Consider the following 18,346-nt stretch of genomic DNA (forward strand, 5'->3'; position numbering starts at 1 on the left):
CCTTTATTTTGGCTGCAAAATTGGAGATCAGGACAAGAGGTGGGCCCCACACATATGCTGCAACACTTGTGCAACAAATCTTCGCCAGTGGTTGAACAGGAAAAGGAAATCTATGCCTTTTGCAGTGCCAATGATTTGGAGAGAGCCAACAGATCATACCAGCAATTGTTACTTCTGCATGGTGCCTCCAGTTGGGAAAGGTGTGTCAAAGAAGAAAAAGTGGACTGTGCATTATCCAAACATTCCATCAGCTATACGCCCAGTACCCCACGGAGACGGACTGCCGGTTCCTGATGCACCAGAATCATTCTCACTTGAGTCAGACGAGGAAGAGGAAGAGGATGAAACTTCTGGTCCTGAACCATCAATGTCACAGGACCCACATTTTCTCCCATCCTCCTCCTCTGAACCACACCTCATAACACAAGGTGAACTGAATGACCTTGTCAGGGATTTGGAACTACCCAAGAGTAAGGCAGAGCTGTTGGGCTCCAGACTACAGCAGTGGAATCTCCTGGCAGGTGATGTTAGGGTTTCCATGTTCCGTGACCGTCAAAAGGATCTTGTCCCATTCTTCTTCATGGAAGGTGATCTTGCAGCCTTCAACAACATCGATGGTGTGATGGCAGCCCTCAACATCATTCACGATCCAGATGAGTGGAGACTGTTCATTGATTCATCAAAGACGAGTCTTAAAGCTGTTTTACTGCATAATGGCAATGTTTTGCCATCAATTCCAGTTGGTCATGCAGTCCATATGAAGGAAACCTATGACAACATGAAACAACTTTTGAGGTGCATAAACTATGACCAACATCAGTGGCAGCTTTGTGGCGATTTGAAGGTTGTTGCTCTCTTGCTTGGTCTGCAGACTGGATACACAAAGTACTGCTGTTTTCTCTGCGAATGGGATAGTCGTGCAAGAGATTCCCACTATATCAAGAACGATTGGCCACTCCGACAGTCATTGGAGCCTGAGAGGAAAAGTGTTCAGCATCCACCACTTGTTGAATCAAGGAAGATTTTGTTACCACCCTTACACATCAAGCTGGGTCTGATGAAGAACTTTGTCAAGGCCATTGACAAAACACAAGCAGCTTTCAAGTACCGCCGTGGAAAATTTCCAAGGTTAAGTGAAGCTAAGATAAAGGAAGGTGTCTTTGTTGGTCCTCAGATTCGTGAACTTCTTCGAGATGATGCATTTGACCATGCACTGCGTGGCAAGGAAAAGACGGCATGGAAAGCTTTCCAGTTAGTGGCAATACATTTTCTCGGAAACAACAAGGCAGACAACTACAGGTTGTTGGTGGAAAACCTCCTCAAGGCATACAAAAGCTTTGGTTGCAACATGTCACTAAAGATACATTTTTTGCACTCTCATCTAGATTTTTTTCCACCGAACTGCGGAGCAGTGAGCAACAAGCACGGCGAGCGATTTCACCAGGACATTGCAACAATGGAGAAACGCTATCAGGGCAAATGGAGCCCATCAATGCTTGCAGACTATTGCTGGACAGTGACAAGAGATGCTCCATTTAATGAATACAAGAGACAAGCCAAGAAGCGCCGAGTAGACACTGAATAGGACTAAACTATGTACATAATAGTTTTTTGCCTTTTGTTTCATAATAAATTTTATTTATATAACCCTTTTGCTGATTTTTAAAGTGTTACATAAACAGGACAGGTGAAATATTATCATGTAAAGCAACCATAAACACATGAAAAGACCTAGGTTTACAATTTATGATTAAAACTCTACTATCTACACAATATACATAGACATCAAATGTAAAAACTTAAATATCTTAGAAACAGTAGCCAATCAGTTGTTTTAATTGTCATATTTGAATTCAGCACATCAAAATACATAATAAATAGCACATTTTATCTCTGAAGCAGACGACTTCTCAAAAATTGTAGACCAGTGTAATTGGACTGCCAATTCCATGAGAACAATTTCTCTCATAAAACTTCTGATGCATCCGGGCAGAAATGGAATGGGAACAACCATTCATTCATTTATTTATTTGCTTGCTTGCCTGCCTGCCTGCCTCTTTTTTTTTGGTGTGTGCAGTATTTTAGCAATTTTAACTCTAGTCCCAGCCAGGAACTAATTATCTGATTTTGAATTGGGTACAGGTTTGGGTGAAAGACAATCTTATTGTATTGAAACTTATACTCTATCCCTAATAGAATGAAACTACAATATCAGTCCAAGAGAGTAAAATGAAATAAATTGTCTTGTTAATTAAAGTTTATTCCTATTAAGCTTCCAGAGCAAGTAGACTTAGATACTGCTTTTAATGGAAGAGTCTCCCAATTTTTAAAAATGAAGCTATATTGAAGACTTGTGTTCCCAAAAGTAGGCCTACTTTTTTCTTCTTTATTTGAAAGTTCAAATATCTAATTTTAATTTTTGTTCTGAATAAACAATTGCTGGTTTGTATTTTAATGCTGCTTTTTGTTTTTATGTAATAATAATAATAAACCTTTCAAAAGGAGGTGATTATGCTTAATTATTTACCTAAGGATACTTCACTGCAGGGCTTGGAAAATGTGCTTGGCATTAGCAAGCAGGAATCTTACTCTGGTTGAGGGAGTGGAGAATTTCTACAGAAAATGAGCTGCTAATAGTAGAAGTAATAAAAACTCCATTCACACATATGAATATGAAGATAAAACTTCCAAAATGTAAAGTGATGTAGTGCTGTTTGCTTAGTCTGTAGGTTGCTCTTTAGGTTCTAGCTGGATAAATTTGGTTCTTGTGTATTCCATAACCAAATTTTATCCAGCTAGAACTGAGAGCATTTCTGAAGGTCCTTTAAAATAACAGCAACCTTCTTTTGAAATAAGTGCTGTAGTGATGCAAGGAAATGTTCAGAAATATTCTAAACTGGCATATACGTTCAAGGAATCTCCAGTGGCTAGAGATGGGATTCTAGACTGGGAGGGCTCTGAATTACTACTTAGAATTCTTTTGCAGGTGTCTTTCTGGTGGGTTTGGCCCATGTGCTCAGGGTCTAACAAATAGCTATATTAGGGGGTCAGGAAGGAATTTCCCCCAGGTCAGATTCACAGTGACTCAGGGTTTTGTTTTGTTTTTGCCTTCCTCTGCAGCGTGCAGCACGGGTCACTTGCTGGTTTGAACTAGAGTAAATGGTGGATTCTCAGTAACTTTAAGTCTTTAAATCAAGATTTGAGGACTTCAGTAACTCAGCTAGAGGTTATGGGCCTATTACGGGAGTGTGTGGGTGAGGTTCTCTGGCCTGCAATGTACAGCAGATCAGACTTAGATGATCATGATGGACCCTTCTGGCCCTAAAGTCTATCTAAATGATTGTCATCTCATAACAAGTTCCCACCCCCCTCTGCCTTTTATGGTATTTGATAAAAGACGTAGAGGAGGTGACCAGGCAAATCTCACTAACAAATGGTATAGTATTTAAACAGATGTTAGTTTGTATTCTACTATCATCTTCACCATTTGATAATGGTCAAGTTTTGTGTTCTAGATAGTCTGTGGGAGATGTTGTGCAAAGGAGGGGCAGTATTCCTTTTCCTTTGCCCATAAAGAGCAGTAAATATTGTGTGTTGGTTTAGATGTGCTGGGATCATGTATAGAAAAAATAAATGAATACCATATCAAATTGGGGGACAGGAAATGAAAATTAAACAGGCTTCCAGCACTACTTGTTCTCAAATTACTAATCCCTTCTTCTGGATTTTGGGCTTACTGGACTCAGCTGTTGCATGAATACCACTATCAAAGCATACTCTGTAATTAAAAACGTTTATATTTACAACTGCCCTGAGTTTGAAGTCTGAGCCAGTCAGAATGGTTGCAGGTGTTCTAGTGACTCTGACATCAGTAATGAGCAGATAGATATCCCTCTGACTCCTATGTAAATCATATTCCTTGTTATTAGTGACTCTGAAAAGATGATTGATCTGCTTACTCAAATTTGACTTTCTCTCCCCCTCACAGTCTCCCCTTCTTACAATTTTGTCAAAAGCACATGCTTTTTTGTTAATTTTAGCTTGAAAAATCCAGCCTATATGTGAAACTGTTGTACTGTGGCACCCAGATACTATGGTGATGGCATTTTAGAATTACATATGAGTTTATTAAAAAGCAAAACGAAAGTGGCAACAAGCATGTGGGAGGCTATTTAAACTCTGAACTTTATTGAGGGTGCTAGCACAAAGGTGACTTGCAAAGGAAAAAAGGTGCCCTTTTTTCTTTAATGGAACTTTTCAGGTTTCTGTCACTTCATAAAACTTTCTCTTTCTCTCTCCTGCCCTCATCCCACCACCCCCATGCCACTCCACCAATTTTTTAATTCTTTTTGCACTTGAAGTTCAGGCCTTAGTTTATTCTTTCTTCTTGTTAGGATTTTATCATAAGTAAAAAAAGGGAAAACTGAGCAATTGAGACGGGAAAGAGTTTTTATTCAGAGTGTAAACAAAACCATATATTTTTTAAATTCAGGTGGGCAAGGGTGGAAAGGAAAGGCAGAAAGATCTTTGTTAAAGATTCGATACCCTCAACTCCTTCAGATAAGAGCTGAGGAAGTTCTCTAGCTTTCCAGGGAGTCTTCCAGCAAAACCACAATATATGAGATGAGGCTAACGTTCTCGATATTTTCAGTGAAAAAACAAGCTGGAAAAAAACGTGCTGGCCTCCTCTATGCTTTTTAAATAAAACACAAAATAAAGGGTGCAAACCAATTTTGAAGGCCATGTTTGAGAGTAGGCATTATTGGTAAAGAGCAAAAACCTTTCTCTTCAGTAGTGGGAAAGGTGCCAGTATCTCTCCAAAAGGAAACTACTAGTCCTAGTCCAGTATCTCTCCAATAGGAAACTACTAGTCGAGGGTCAATAAATCATCCCATCAGAGATTCTCACCAATCACCACCTTGTCTCTACTAGTTTTTGGTGTATGATGAGAGGTACAAGTGTGAGGAAATTCTGTCATTAGCTGACCCTTTTCAGTCTGGCTTTAGAACTGGGAACAAAAACTGCCCGGGCCTCCTGTGTGGAGAACCATTATGAAAATATCCATTGTAGCTGTGGCAGTTGCCTCTACTGTAAGCCACACAGAGGTGCTACAATTCCTGTCTAGGTAGATGGAATTGCACTCCAGGTGCTCTTGGATTCCCATGTAGCAGCAGAAACCATGTCTATCTCCAACAACCAAAACCATCTTTTCTTGGCAAAGAGGTAACAGCATTTCCTTTAGACGTGGCTCTCAATTAGCCAGGCCTCTGTCACCTCCAGACTGAATTATTGCAACATTCTCAATCTCTGAAGCAATCTAATCATGAAGGCTTCTCAGACACCTCAGCTAGTGCAGTACATGGCTGCTTGCTTACTCAGTGGTGTTTCATTTATGTAGCATGTTACACCTGTGCACCATAATCTGCACTGACCTTCATTTTTGGGTACAATTTAAAATGCTGGTCCTCATCTACAAAGACCTTTATGGTTTGGGTCCCGTCTACACTAGACATTGCACCTCTCCTTATTCACCATTCTGGCAGTTGAGATCAGCTTGATTAGCTAGGGTTTGTCTGTAAGAGCAAAGTTTTGTATATCAGGCAGCTGGGAATACCTAACAGAAGGCTCTTGATTCTGGACTATGCTTCCCTTGTTGGTCCAAGAGAGCCCCAGGTTTAATGACATTCAGGTCACAGTGCAAGGATTACTATTGCTTAGGCTTTGGCATGGTGGTCCACAGCTATGGGACTTGAAGCATGAATTAATTCAAGGAAATCCTGTGGCCTGTGTTACACATGAGGTCAGAAGAAATGAACACAGTGGCCTTAAAAATCTGTGAACCTGTGAAAGTCTGTTGTCAGCTCAGCAATCACTCTAGAAGTTTTAGATGGAAATCTGTTTGGGGACAGGAACTCTTATTCCTATGTTTGTACAGTGTGTAGCACAATGGAGCCCTGACGTGCCTGAGTCTCAAGACACAACAGTGATATAAATGTTAATAATATGCTTACTGTTCACATTAGGTCTCTCCATCCTGTGAGTAACTTGCACCATTGCTGCAGCATCAGCGCATCCCCATCAGCACAATCAATAGTGAGAGTGCTAATCTAAACAAGCCACTGGCTCTGTGTGTGTGCGCATGTGCTCTGTGATAAATAAATCTTCAAGATTCTGACACTCTAGTCAAATCGTTGGCTGGATTCTCAGTATGTGTTCATTTTAGAGTTTACAGTCTGCAATTAGCTATTAGCAGCGTGTCAATTTCAGTAGTCTGTTAGGGCACTAAATTGATGTCTTATTTCTCTTATACATGCAGAGAAACATGTCCCTTGTGCCATAGAAAATATATTTTTATGCTACTAAAACAGGAGTTGACAGCCTAAATCCATCATCCTTTCCCAGTTCTTCTGCCATCTCTCCAACCCCAAGTTATTATTTAGGTGTAATACTTGGCTTGCTGAGAACTACTCCTCATTTGACCATTCCTTTTCAGTAGGAACAGATGTGCTGCAAGCACCACGGCCAAGATTAAGATGAACAGGCATAGTAGTAACCTGTGCTGCTGCTTTTATCTCTTCTTCCCCCCCCCCACCCCCCAACCCCTCAAAAAAGTTATTTAAGCCTGTTCAACCTCCCTTGGTGCAGAGGAATTGACATTTCTCATCTGGTAATTACTGTCCCTTGTACACTTGGTTGTCATACAAAAATAGGATCTGCGACTTGGCTACATGTTGGGATGGTTTGGAAGTGCACATTTAGATTTTTTTTTTTTTTTTTTAAAGTGAACTGAAAAAACTTCATTTTTTCCTCTTCTAGTACAGATGTTTGCAACTGTAATTTTGCATCATACTGTAGTCTCCTAATTCAGAAATAGCCATGCATACACACACGCTCCCAAAATAACTTTCTAGATTGCCCCACGTTCTTTTTGGAGAGTGTTCCTTCCTTCCCTCCAGCCTCCCGGAATTAACTATTTTCTGCCCAGAAACCTTTTTGCGTTCTTTTTTATATTATTTTGATCTTTACAGTTTGCATAAGGCTAAAGTGAGACTTTCTCCAGTGTGGCTATAATTGCAATACACATGTCTACTGGTTTAAAAACTCAGGACTGATTGGGAGTTGGATGACTTGGGTTCTACTCCTAAATCTGACACTGACTACAGTTTGCAATGTTGTGCAAGCCATGTAAATGTCTCTATACCTCCCCTTTATGAAAAGGAGGCATCCTTTTACCTGATTTTCTGTGGACTCATGACCATGTAAAGCATTTTGAAAACCTTGGGTGGATGGTGCTATGGAAATGCAGTCTTAAATTATTTTCATTCATCTCTTATGCTCAACTTTTTTTCAAATATGCATTGTTGGAGAGAGAGTTGGCTTAACCTCCCCCCCCCTCCCCCCAATTAATATAAGAAATAAGGAGAGAAACTAGAGAAGTGATAGTAGTGGTTTAGGCATATTGCTTATCTGAGACTTACCATTTCTGATGCTGATTCTCCTAATGCTTTCACCACTGTAAATCAGAAGTAATTATAGTGAACCCAATGGAATTACACTGGTGTGAGAGGAGAATTGGGCTCATCATTGAAACCTAAAGCTAGAAACATACTTTCTAAATGCGCCCAAACCTAGCTAGTCTTTCTTCATGCATCAATATTTTTTTTAAAACTTGTTAGGAATGAAAACCTCCTGTAAGGATTTGAGGGGAAAGGAGAAGGTGAGCGTATAGATTGTTCCTATGGGAACACTCACATCAGAGGGAAGAGTTAAGGTTGTCTGCGTGTAACTTTAGTGACTCTCCATTCCCTTAGCAAGTCAACCCTACTCAACCACAATGTGTGTTTTAAATGTCTTTTGGGTATGTATTTGATAGGGTGATGTGTGCAGCTCTTATGCTGTACTTCCTAGGTTTTGTGGTTTTGTCTTATGTTACTGTCCCTTAGCAACCTTAACTGACTTTCAAGATGTGTGTATTTGAATAACATACTTGGTTACACTTGTATGATTCCAGTTACATGAGTGGGATTGTACATGTCTAACTGAGAGTGGCATTTGGTGCTTATTCTGGCTTTTCTTCATCCCATAGGAACCATTTTTTCTCATTTCTTCTTTATTAGAATAGAAATTGCAAACACATCTGCAGGGAACCTGGGGATTGCTGTTTCTGTGAAAATGCTGAACCAGCACTACCATTTAAAGGGGAGGGAATCTGCTTCTAGCTTCAGTTAAACACACTTAAGCTTTTGTTTTATGATTATTTATGTAATTTTTTCCCCTCTTCTCTTTATTCCTAGCCATGTCTCAGGCTGTGCAGACCAATGGAACTCAACCTTTAAGCAAAACATGGGAGCTCAGTTTATATGAATTACAGAGAACACCTCAGGTAATACAGGTTAAGAAGCTTATTTCGTGCAAGGCACTGCCATAAAAATAGAGGTGTAATACCTTTCTTATATAAATCATAGGATAGTTTAATTTTGTTAAGTATTTTTTGTAAGATGCTTAGTAAAATCTCTAATTTCCTATTTAAAATTGTAACACATTGAAAAACAAAACATAAACAATCCCACATAGTTACAAATATAAAATTATGTAGCTTGCTTTTATTTTAAAGTGTTTTCTACAGTTTAGTGTATCTCTAATAATTTTCTTACAAAGATTACATTATTTCTATGTAAATCACTCCATTAATATGATTTCACTTTAATATTTGACCATTAGGAAGCAATAACTGATGGCCTGGAAATAGTGGTGTCACCTAGAAGCCTGCACAGTGAACTGATGTGTCCCATTTGTTTGGATATGTTGAAAAACACCATGACAACAAAGGAATGCTTGCATCGTTTCTGTGCTGACTGTATCATTACAGCTCTCAGGAGTGGGTATGTAAGAAATAATGTATACCTAAGAATCCTACCTTATTGCAGGGTGAGGGGGATGGTGGTCAAGAATCAAAATGATACAATGAGGCCCCTTTGAAGCCCTATGTGTTCAAAGATACGCAAACACACCACTACTAGATTGCAAGGAACCAAAGAACATTGCATCCAGTACCTAAAGTGGGTACTCCAATGTTATTTCACTGTTTCAATGTTTGTTCTCTTGAGGCGGTCCAGGTGTTGGGAGGAAGTATGCCCATTCCTTTGTATACACCAATGTAGAAAAACTAAATTATTGTTTAAGGAACAGAAAAAAATCCTCCTTTCTTAAGCTAGCTAGGTCTAGTCACAATGAATTGTACCACAAGAATGAACTAAACTGTCTCAGTGGAATCTTACCAAATGAATATGTAAATGTATAGAGTACAAGATTCCCTAATGTATGGAACATGTATTTATTTTGTATTTAAAACAAATCCTAATTGATAACTATTCTTGACTATTTAAATTTAAAAGAATTTGCAATTGCCATTCTTTTTATCATTAATTCAATGATACAAATATCAAACCTATGAGAATAACAATGACAGTATGATAATCATAATGACCTGTGTAGAGATGTCACATTTGATTCCCCTTACTATTTTATTTGTGCCTTAGTTTAATCAGAACTCCAGTGATTAAGCCAGATATGTGTTTTTCAACCTTTTTTCATTTGCGGACCCCTAAAAATTTTTGAATAGAGGTGTGGACCCCCTTGGAAATCTGAGATATAGTCCACAGACCCCCACGGATCCATGGACCACAGGTTTAAAACTGCTGAGCTAAAGAAAATAGATGTCTTAGGGGAATTTGGGCAATGCTGAACTCCTCTGCAAAAATTAACCCTCCTGTCTTGGACAAGAAAAATTATGCATGTGTAAATAGATTGTTTTAATTTCATGTCCTGCAAAACGATTCCTATGTGTCGTGAAATAGAAACAAAAAATTTGTCAAGGGATATTTTCATTCATTATTGAATGAACTGGAACATGCAATAGAAGATGGTACACCTCTACCTCGATATAACGCTGTCCTTGGGAGCCAAAAAATCTTACCGCGTTATAGGTGAAACCGCGTTATATCGAACTTGCTTTGATCCACCGGAGTGCGCAGCCCCGCCCCGCCCCCCCCCGGAGCACTGCTTTACTGCGTTATATCAGAATTCGTGTTATATCGGGTAGCGTTATATCGAGGTAGAGGTGTATATTGGTCTTCATTGTGTAATTTAATTAGAAGTTAGAGTAGTAAGAATGTCAATGAATGAAAACTGTCTGACACAAATATGGTCGCCACCATGGAGCTCTTGCTTTCATTAGGGGGAAGAAGTGTTCTTAATGTGAATTAACCAAGTCTACGTAAAATCCTAATGAAGAAAAGGCAGTTGGTAGTTTTCACATGATTTAGCGGGTCAAGCTAAAGAGTAGGATTCTTCATAGTTTTTAACTTGATTTACTAACTTGGGTGAAAGCTATGAACTGTCTTGTCTTGACTAGGATGCTAACTAGAGTTAAAAGTATCTTTTTTACATTAATTAAGACACAATTTGAGAGGCAAAGGGAAAGAACGTGTCTGCAAAGAAAAGCAAGACACTTGAATCCTTAAATGTAAATATAAGCTGTGATCACTGCAGACTTCTCAGTAAGAATAAAAACTAACTCTCACTCAGGGGAGGGAGTGTAATAACTACTGTCAAAGACTTAGGCAGAGGGGTCTATTCCTAGAAGATACTAAGAGAATGTTGGCTCTACAGTAAATGTCATAGGGAAAACATAGGAGAATAGGAATTGAGAGGACTTGCAGCCAGAGCGAACAGGGGATAGACCGGAGAATCGCACCATCACCAGGAAAAGGCAGGTCTACATGATTGGGGACTCCTTACTGAGAAGAATAGACAGGCCTGTAACCAGAGCTGATCCAGAGAACAGAAGGGAGTGCTGTCTGCCGGGTGCTAAGATACGGGATATGGACCTGAGGCTGAAGAGGATCCTAATGGGAGTGGGAAAGAATCCACTGATTGTCCTTCATGTGGGAACAAATGATACGGCTAGATTCTCGCTGGAATGTATCAAGGGAGACTATGCCAGGCTGGGGAAGACGCTTAAGGAAATTGAGGCTCAGGTGATCGTCAGTGGGATTCTGTCTGTTCCTAGAGAAGGGCAACAAAGGTGTGACAAGATTAGGACGATCAACAGATGTCTCAGGCAGTGGTGCTATAAGGAGGGCTTTGGGATGTATGGCCACTGGGAAGCATTCATGGACAGAGGACTGTTCTCTTGGGATGGACTTCACCTGAGTAGGGAGGGAAATAGACTTCTAGGATGGAGGCTGGCACAACTGATTAAGAGAGCTTTAAACTAGGAATTTGGGGGAGATGGTTGGGAGATGTCCAGGTAATCTCCATGCTGGATTTTAACATTGAGAGGGAAGAAAACGAAGTAAGAAAGGATACAGCTGTGGGCAGGAGAATGGACATAAGGAGGAAGGGTAGTGTAGATACCATTCTAATAGGTGATACTGACGGTAGAATGTCTGTGCCTAATCGGGTAAAGAATGTGAGCGAAGGCAAACAGCAAAAATTAAGATGTTTGTACACCAATGCGAGGAGCCTAGGTTACAAAATGGAGGAACTAGAGTTACTGGTGCAGGAAGTGAAACCAGATATTATAGGGATAACAGAAACATGGTGGAATAGTAGTCATGCTGGAGTATAGGTATTGAAGGGTATGTGCTGTTTAGAAAAGACAGAGATAAAGGCAAAGGTGGTGGAGTAGCATTGTATATCAATGATGAGGTAGACTGTAAAGAAATAAGAAGTGATGGAATGGATAAGACAGAGTCTGTCTGGGCAAAAATCACATTGGGGAAGAAATCTACTAGAGCCTCCCCTGGGATAGTGCTTGGGATGTGCTGTAGACCACCGGGATCTGATTTGGATATGGATGGGGACCTCTTTAATGTTTTTAATGAAGTAAATGCTAATGGGAATTGTGTGATCATGGGAGACTTTAACTTCCCAGATATAAACTGGAGGACAAGTGCTAGTAATAATAATAGGGCTCAGATTTTCCTGGATGCGATAGCTGATGGATTCCTTCACCAAGTAGTTGCTGAACCAACAAGAGGGGATGCCATTTTAGATTTGGTTTTGGTGAGTAGTGAGGACCTCATCGAATAAATGGTTGTAGGGGACAACCTTGGTTTGAGCGATCATGAGCTAATTCAGTTCAATGGAAGGATAAACAAAAATAGATCTGTGACTAGGGTTTTTGATTTCAAAAGGGCCAACTTTAAAAAATTAAGGAAATTAGTTAGGGAAGTGGATTGGACTGAAGAACTTGTGGATCTAAAGGCAGAGGAGGCCTGGAATTACTTCAAGTCAAAGTTGCAGAAACTATCAGAAGCCTGCATCCAAGAAGGGGGAAAAAATTCACAGGCAGGAGTTGTAGACAAAGCTGGATGAGCAAGCATCTCAGAGAGGTCATTAAGAAAAAGCAGAAAGCCTACAAGGAATGGAAGATGGGAGGGATCAGCAAGGAAAGCTACCTTATTGAGGTCAGAACATGTAGGTATAAAGTGAGAAAGGCCAAAAGCCATGTAGAGTTGGACCGTGCAAAGGGAATTAAAACCAATAGTAAAAGGTTCTATAGCCATATAAATAAGAAAAAAACAAAGAAAGAAGAAGTGGGACCACTAAACACTGAGCATGGAGCGGGGGTTAAGGATAATCTACGCATGGCTCAATATCTAAACAAATACTTTGCCTCAGTCTTTAATGAGACAAATGAGGAGCTTAGGGATAATGGTAGGATGACAAATGGGAATGAGGATATGGAGGTAGATATTGTGATGGGTTGGATCACAGAAACCCCCTTGGGGCTGCCAACTGATGTGCCAAGACTACTTCTGCCCCTATTTCCCCTGCCAGCTTGGGACTCCAGCACCCTGTCTTGTTGAGCCAGATACGCCAGTTTGCTCCGACACAGACCCAGGGTCTGAACCACGTGCCCCAAAGCTGCGGACTTAACTGAAAGCAACTTAAGAAGTGTTCCTGTCTTTAACACTCAGATGCCCAACTCCCAATGGGGTCCAAACCCCGAATAAATCCGTTTTACCTTGTATAAAGCTTATACAGGGTAAACTCATAAATTGTTCGTCCTCTATAACACTGATAGAGAGAGATGCACAGCTGTTTGCCCACCCAGGTATTAATATATACTCTGGGTTAATTAATAAGTAAAAAAGTGATTTTATTAAATACAGAAAGTAGGATTTAAGTGGTTCCAAGTAATAGCAGAAAGAACAAAGTGAATTACCAAGCAAAATAAAATAGAACACGCAAGTCTGTGTCTAAGAAAACTAAATACAGATAAAAACCTCACCCAGTAAGCTTCCTTTTACAGACTAGTCTCCTTCTAGTCTGGGTCCAGCAATCACTCACATCCCTTGTAGTTACTGTCCTTTGTTCCAGTTTCTTTCAGGTATCCTGGAGGGTGGAGAGGCTCTCTTTAGCCAGCTGAAGACAAAATGGAGGGGTCTCCCACAGGCTTAAATAGACTTTCTCTTGTGAGTGGAGACCCCCTCCTCTCTCCTATGCAAAGTCCAGCTCCAAGATGGAGTTTTGGAGTCACATGGGCAAGTCACATGTCCATGCATGACTCAGTTTTTACAGGCAGCAGCCATTGCTTACCTGCTACCTTGAAGGTCCTCATGTAGACTTCTTATGTGGATTGGAGCCTTCCAAGATCCATTGTCACTTAAGTGCTTCTTGATTGGGCACTTAATTTGCACATTCCTTTCTCAAGAAGCTGACCAAATGCTTTACAAAGGCTACTTAAAAATCAAGCCAGTACACAGCCAATATTCATAACTTCGAATACAAAAATTATACATGCATACAAATAGGATTAATAGATTCAGTAGATCATAACCTTTACAGAGAGATATTAAATGGCATATGTAGCATAAAACATATTCTAGTTATGTCATATATACATTCATAAGCATATTTCCATAAAGCCTTATGGGGGGCACCGTCACAGATATTACCACATCCGAGGTAGAAGCCAAACTCAAACAGCTTAATGGGACTAAATCGGGGGGCCCAGATAATCTTCATCCAAGAATATTAAAGGAACTGGCACATGAAATTGCAAGCCCATTAGCAAGAATTTTTAATGAATCTGTAAATTCAGGGGTTGTACCGTATGACTGGAGAATTGCTAACATATTTCCTACTTTTAAGAAAGGAAAAAAAAAAAGTGATCCGGGTAACTACAGGCCTGTTAGTTTGACATCTGTAGTATGCAAGGTCTTGGAAAAAATTTTGAAGGAGAAAGTAGTTAAGGACATTGAGGTCAATGGTAATTGGGACAAAATACAACATGGTTTTACAAAAGGTAGATCGTACCAAACCAACCTGATCTCCTTCTTTGAGAAGGTAACAGATTTCTTAGACAAAGGAAATGCAGTGGATCTAATTTACCTCGATTTCAGTAAGGCATTTGATAGGGTTCCACCTGGGGAATTACTAGCTAAATTGGAAAAGATGGGGATCAATATGAAAATTGAAAGATGGATAAGGAACTGGTTAAAGGGGAGACTACAACAGGTCATACTGAAAGGCGAACTGTCAGGCTGGAGGGAGGTTACTAATGGATCAGGGATCAGTTTTGGGACCAATCTTATTTAATCTTTTTATTACTGACCTTGGCATAAAAAGTGGGAATGTGCTAATAAAGTTTGTGGATGACACAAAGCTGGGAGGTATTGCTAATACAGAAAAGGACTGGGATATCATACAGGAAGATCTGGATGACCTTGTAAACTGGAGTAATAGTAATAGGATGAAATTTAATAGTGAAAAGTGCAAGGTCATGCATTTAGGGATTAATAACAAGAATTTTTTTATAAGCTGGGGATGCATCAGTTGGAAGTAACAGAGGAGGAGAAGGACCTTGGAGTATCGGTTGATCACAGGATGACACTGAGCCGCCAATGTGATATTGCCGTGAAAAAAGCTAATGCGGTCTTGGGATGCATCAGGCGAGGTATTTCCAGTAGAGATAAGGAGGTGTTAGTACCGTTATACAAGGCACTGGTGAGACCTCATCTGGAATACTGTGTTCAGTTCTGGTCTCCCATGTTTAAGAAGGATGAATTCAAACTGGAACAGGTACAGAGAAGGGCTACTAGGAATGGAAAACCTGTCTTATGAAAGGAGACTCAAAGAGCTTGGCTTGTTTAGCCTAACCAAAAGAAGGCTGAGGGGAGATATGATTGCTCTCTATAAATATATCAGAGGGATATACCAGAGAGGGAGAGGAATTATTTAAGATCAGTACCAATTTGGACACAAGAACAAATGGATATAAACTGGTCATTAGGAAGTTTAGACTTGAAATTAGATGAAGGTTGCTAACCATCAGAGGAGTGAAGTTCTGGAACAGCCTTCCAAGGGGAGCAGTGGGGGCAAAAGACATATCTGGCTTCAAGACTAAGCCTGATAAGTTTATAGAGGGGATGGTATGATGGGATAGCCTAATTTTGACAATTAATTGATCTTTGACTATTAGCAGTAAATATGTTCAATGGCCTATGAAGGGATGTCAGATGGAGTGGGATCTGAGTTACTACAGAGAATTCTTTCCTAGGTGTCTGGCTGGTGAGTCTTGCCCACATGCTCAGGGTTTAGCTGATCACCATATTTGGGGTCGGGAAGGAATTTTCCTCCAGGGCAGATTGGCAGAGGCCCTGGGGGTTTTTCGCCTTCCTCTGCAGCGTGGGGCATGAGTCACTTGCTGGAGGATTCTCTGCACCTTGAAGTCTTTAAACCATGATTTGAGGACTTCAGTAGCTCAGACATAGGTTAGGGGTTTGATACAGGAGTGGGTGAGTGAGATTCTGTGCTGCGTTGTGCAGGAGGTCAGACTAGACGATCATAATGGTCCCTTCTGACCTTAAAGTCTGTGATTCTATGAACTGCATCATGACAGGAAACTCTGGATTACAGCCATGAAGAGCATTCATTGTCACCTTTCTTTTTTGTTGGTTTAGAAACAAAGAGTGTCCCACATGTCGTAAAAAGCTTGTTTCTAAAAGATCACTGAGACCAGATCCGAATTTTGATGCCCTCATCAGTAAAATTTACCCAAGTCGTGATGAATATGAGGCTCATCAAGAGAGAGTTCTAGCAAGGATCAGTAAGCACAATAACCAGCAAGCTCTGAGCCACAGCATTGAGGAAGGATTAAAGATTCAAGCAATGAACAGGTATGGGGCTCTGAAGGTGGGTTGTTTGTGTTATTGTAACATTAACTTAAAAATCAAAGCAAACGAAACCATAAAAACTTTGAGTGCTTGCTCATGTCGATTCCATTCTAGATGTGCGCACGCCCATGTGTGCAGCCGTCGGAGATTTGTGCCTCAGTGGTATCCGTAGGGTCGGCTGTAGTGTCCTCTGGAGTGCCGCACCCATGCGTTGGTATATACTAGGTGCTGCTGGCCCTACGCCCTCTCAGTTCCTTCTTACCGCCCATGGTGGTTAGTTGCAGCGCCTTTCCCTTGCCTCGCAAGGGCTAGTGGTTCTTCTACTTCAGTCTTCAAGCCTTAAGGCTTTGTAAATAGCTTGTTTACAGTCATTAGTTAATAAGTAGTTGTTAAGTAGTGTAGTTAGAGATAGAGTCCCAGCAGGGACTTCGCCCCAGGTGGGACATGCCCCGATCTCCGGGTTTTAAGCCCTGCTCTAACTGTAACAGGCCTATGCCTGTTAGCGAACCCCATAGCAGCTGCCTCAAATGCTTGGGGGAATCACATGTGAAGGAGAAGTGTCGCATCTGTAAGAACTTTCGTCCCACAACTCAGAAAGAGCGAGACATCTGTTTGAGGGCCCTCCTCCTGGAGGCTGTTCTCTGCCTGGCGTCCAAGCCTTCCTGGCCAGACTCTGCCCCGAGCACCTCAGCCTTGGTGCACAGCGCACCTCCGGCACCAATATCTAAGAGGAGGTTAAAGAAGTGACTCCCTGGCACCAAGCAAGAAGGGCAAAGGACCCAATTCGGGCCAACAGCCCACACCAGAGCCACATAGATATGCCCCCCCTGCCCCCGATGGGGCCCTCTAGCCTGCACAGGGATCTGCCACTGATTCCAGGAGGTGGTAAGGAACCCAGACTGGTGGCAGTGACTATGCCTTTCCGGCGCATAGAGCGCAGAGGCCTCTACCAACACCTCCAGCACTGTGGGTGTCGCAGGTCATGGCAAAGGCTTCCAGTGAGGGCAAGCCAGCCGTAAAGACCCCCAAGAGGGCGGGCGAACGACGCCGGTCTCTGGAGATGAGACGGCGCTCTCTGTCTCTGTGCCCCAGGTGTCTGTCTTCTGTGGGACATTCTACGTTGCCAGCACCATGCTCATGGTCTCCTCCCTCTCGACGCACGTCGCCTAGAAGAAGGCACCAGTCACTGTATTGCCGGCACCAATCATCCACCCGCCGGCTGTCTCCTCGCCACTGATCCCCACGGTGGGAGCAGTCTCCGTCACGGTACCGATTCTCCCTCCCCCCCCCCCCCCCCCCCCCCACCACTGATCCTCCTACTCGAGGCACCGGTCTCCTGCGGCAGTGGTTAGCCGTGAGATGCAAGCTTCAATGGCCCTTCCGTGATCACCGGAAGGTGATTCCTCTGGTTTCAGAAATGGAATTCAGTCCTTCACCACGACTTCCCCGGTGCGAGTTGGCACCTGAGGCTGCGTCGACCTCTACGATGCCATCATGGCAGCAAGGCCAATGGCCAGCACAATGGCCCTACTGGAGCACATGGGGCATGCCTGTGATGCTGATGCCTCAGTCAGTCCATTCCTCAGCGACCGTCTCAGAGCAACAACCACCGGCACTGGCAGCACCAAGCTCAGTGCGTGAGGCACAGTCGGAGGCCGGGGTAGAGGAGCAAGTGCTTACCCCGAAACTCTCTTTCCTCGCGGGGGATGATCCCTCAGGGCCTCCCCCAGGGACCCAGTCATCATCCTCATCCCTGGATGAGGTGGTGGTGAGCCTCTCCTGCACCAGCCCGCCAAACAATTTCAAAGAACATCAGGCCCTGCTTCGTAGGGTGGCTACGAACTTAGGCTTGGCAGTGGAGGAGATGGCCAAACAGGCAGACACCCTGTTCAATGTGCTCTCGGCTTCTACCCCCGTCCGTGTTGTGCTACCAGTACACGATGGGGTCCTAAAAATAGCAAAACCCTTTGGCAAATTCCTTCTTCCATCCCTCACACCTCCAAGAATGCTGAGGAAAAAGTATTTCCTCCCGGCCAAAGGGTTCGAATATTTGTATACTCACCCTCCTCCAGGCTCGCTGATCGTCTCGGTGGCCAACGAGAAGGACAGATAAGGGCAAACCAGTTTGACCCTCAAGAATAAAGAGGCCAAGACACTGG

At 42.1% G+C, this 18,346-nt stretch overlaps 1 protein-coding gene across 1 annotated transcript in view; it reads left to right on the plus strand.

Moving 5' to 3' along the window:
• The window catches only part of LOC113405120 (E3 ubiquitin-protein ligase RING2), a 52,284-nt gene that overhangs the window by 24,029 nt on the left and 9,909 nt on the right, over positions 1-18,346 (plus strand). The window contains exons 2-4 of the mRNA XM_026655582.2: positions 8,295-8,383; positions 8,722-8,882; positions 15,975-16,190. Coding sequence (XP_026511367.1) covers positions 8,297-8,383; positions 8,722-8,882; positions 15,975-16,190 — 464 coding nt within the window. The 5' untranslated portion in view covers positions 8,295-8,296. The remainder of the gene's footprint in view (positions 1-8,294; positions 8,384-8,721; positions 8,883-15,974; positions 16,191-18,346) is intronic.

The sequence above is a fragment of the Terrapene carolina genome, unplaced genomic scaffold (assembly GCF_002925995.2).
Source record: "Terrapene carolina triunguis isolate 2854851 unplaced genomic scaffold, T_m_triunguis-2.0 Scaffold210, whole genome shotgun sequence".
Taxonomy (NCBI): domain Eukaryota; kingdom Metazoa; phylum Chordata; order Testudines; family Emydidae; genus Terrapene; species Terrapene triunguis.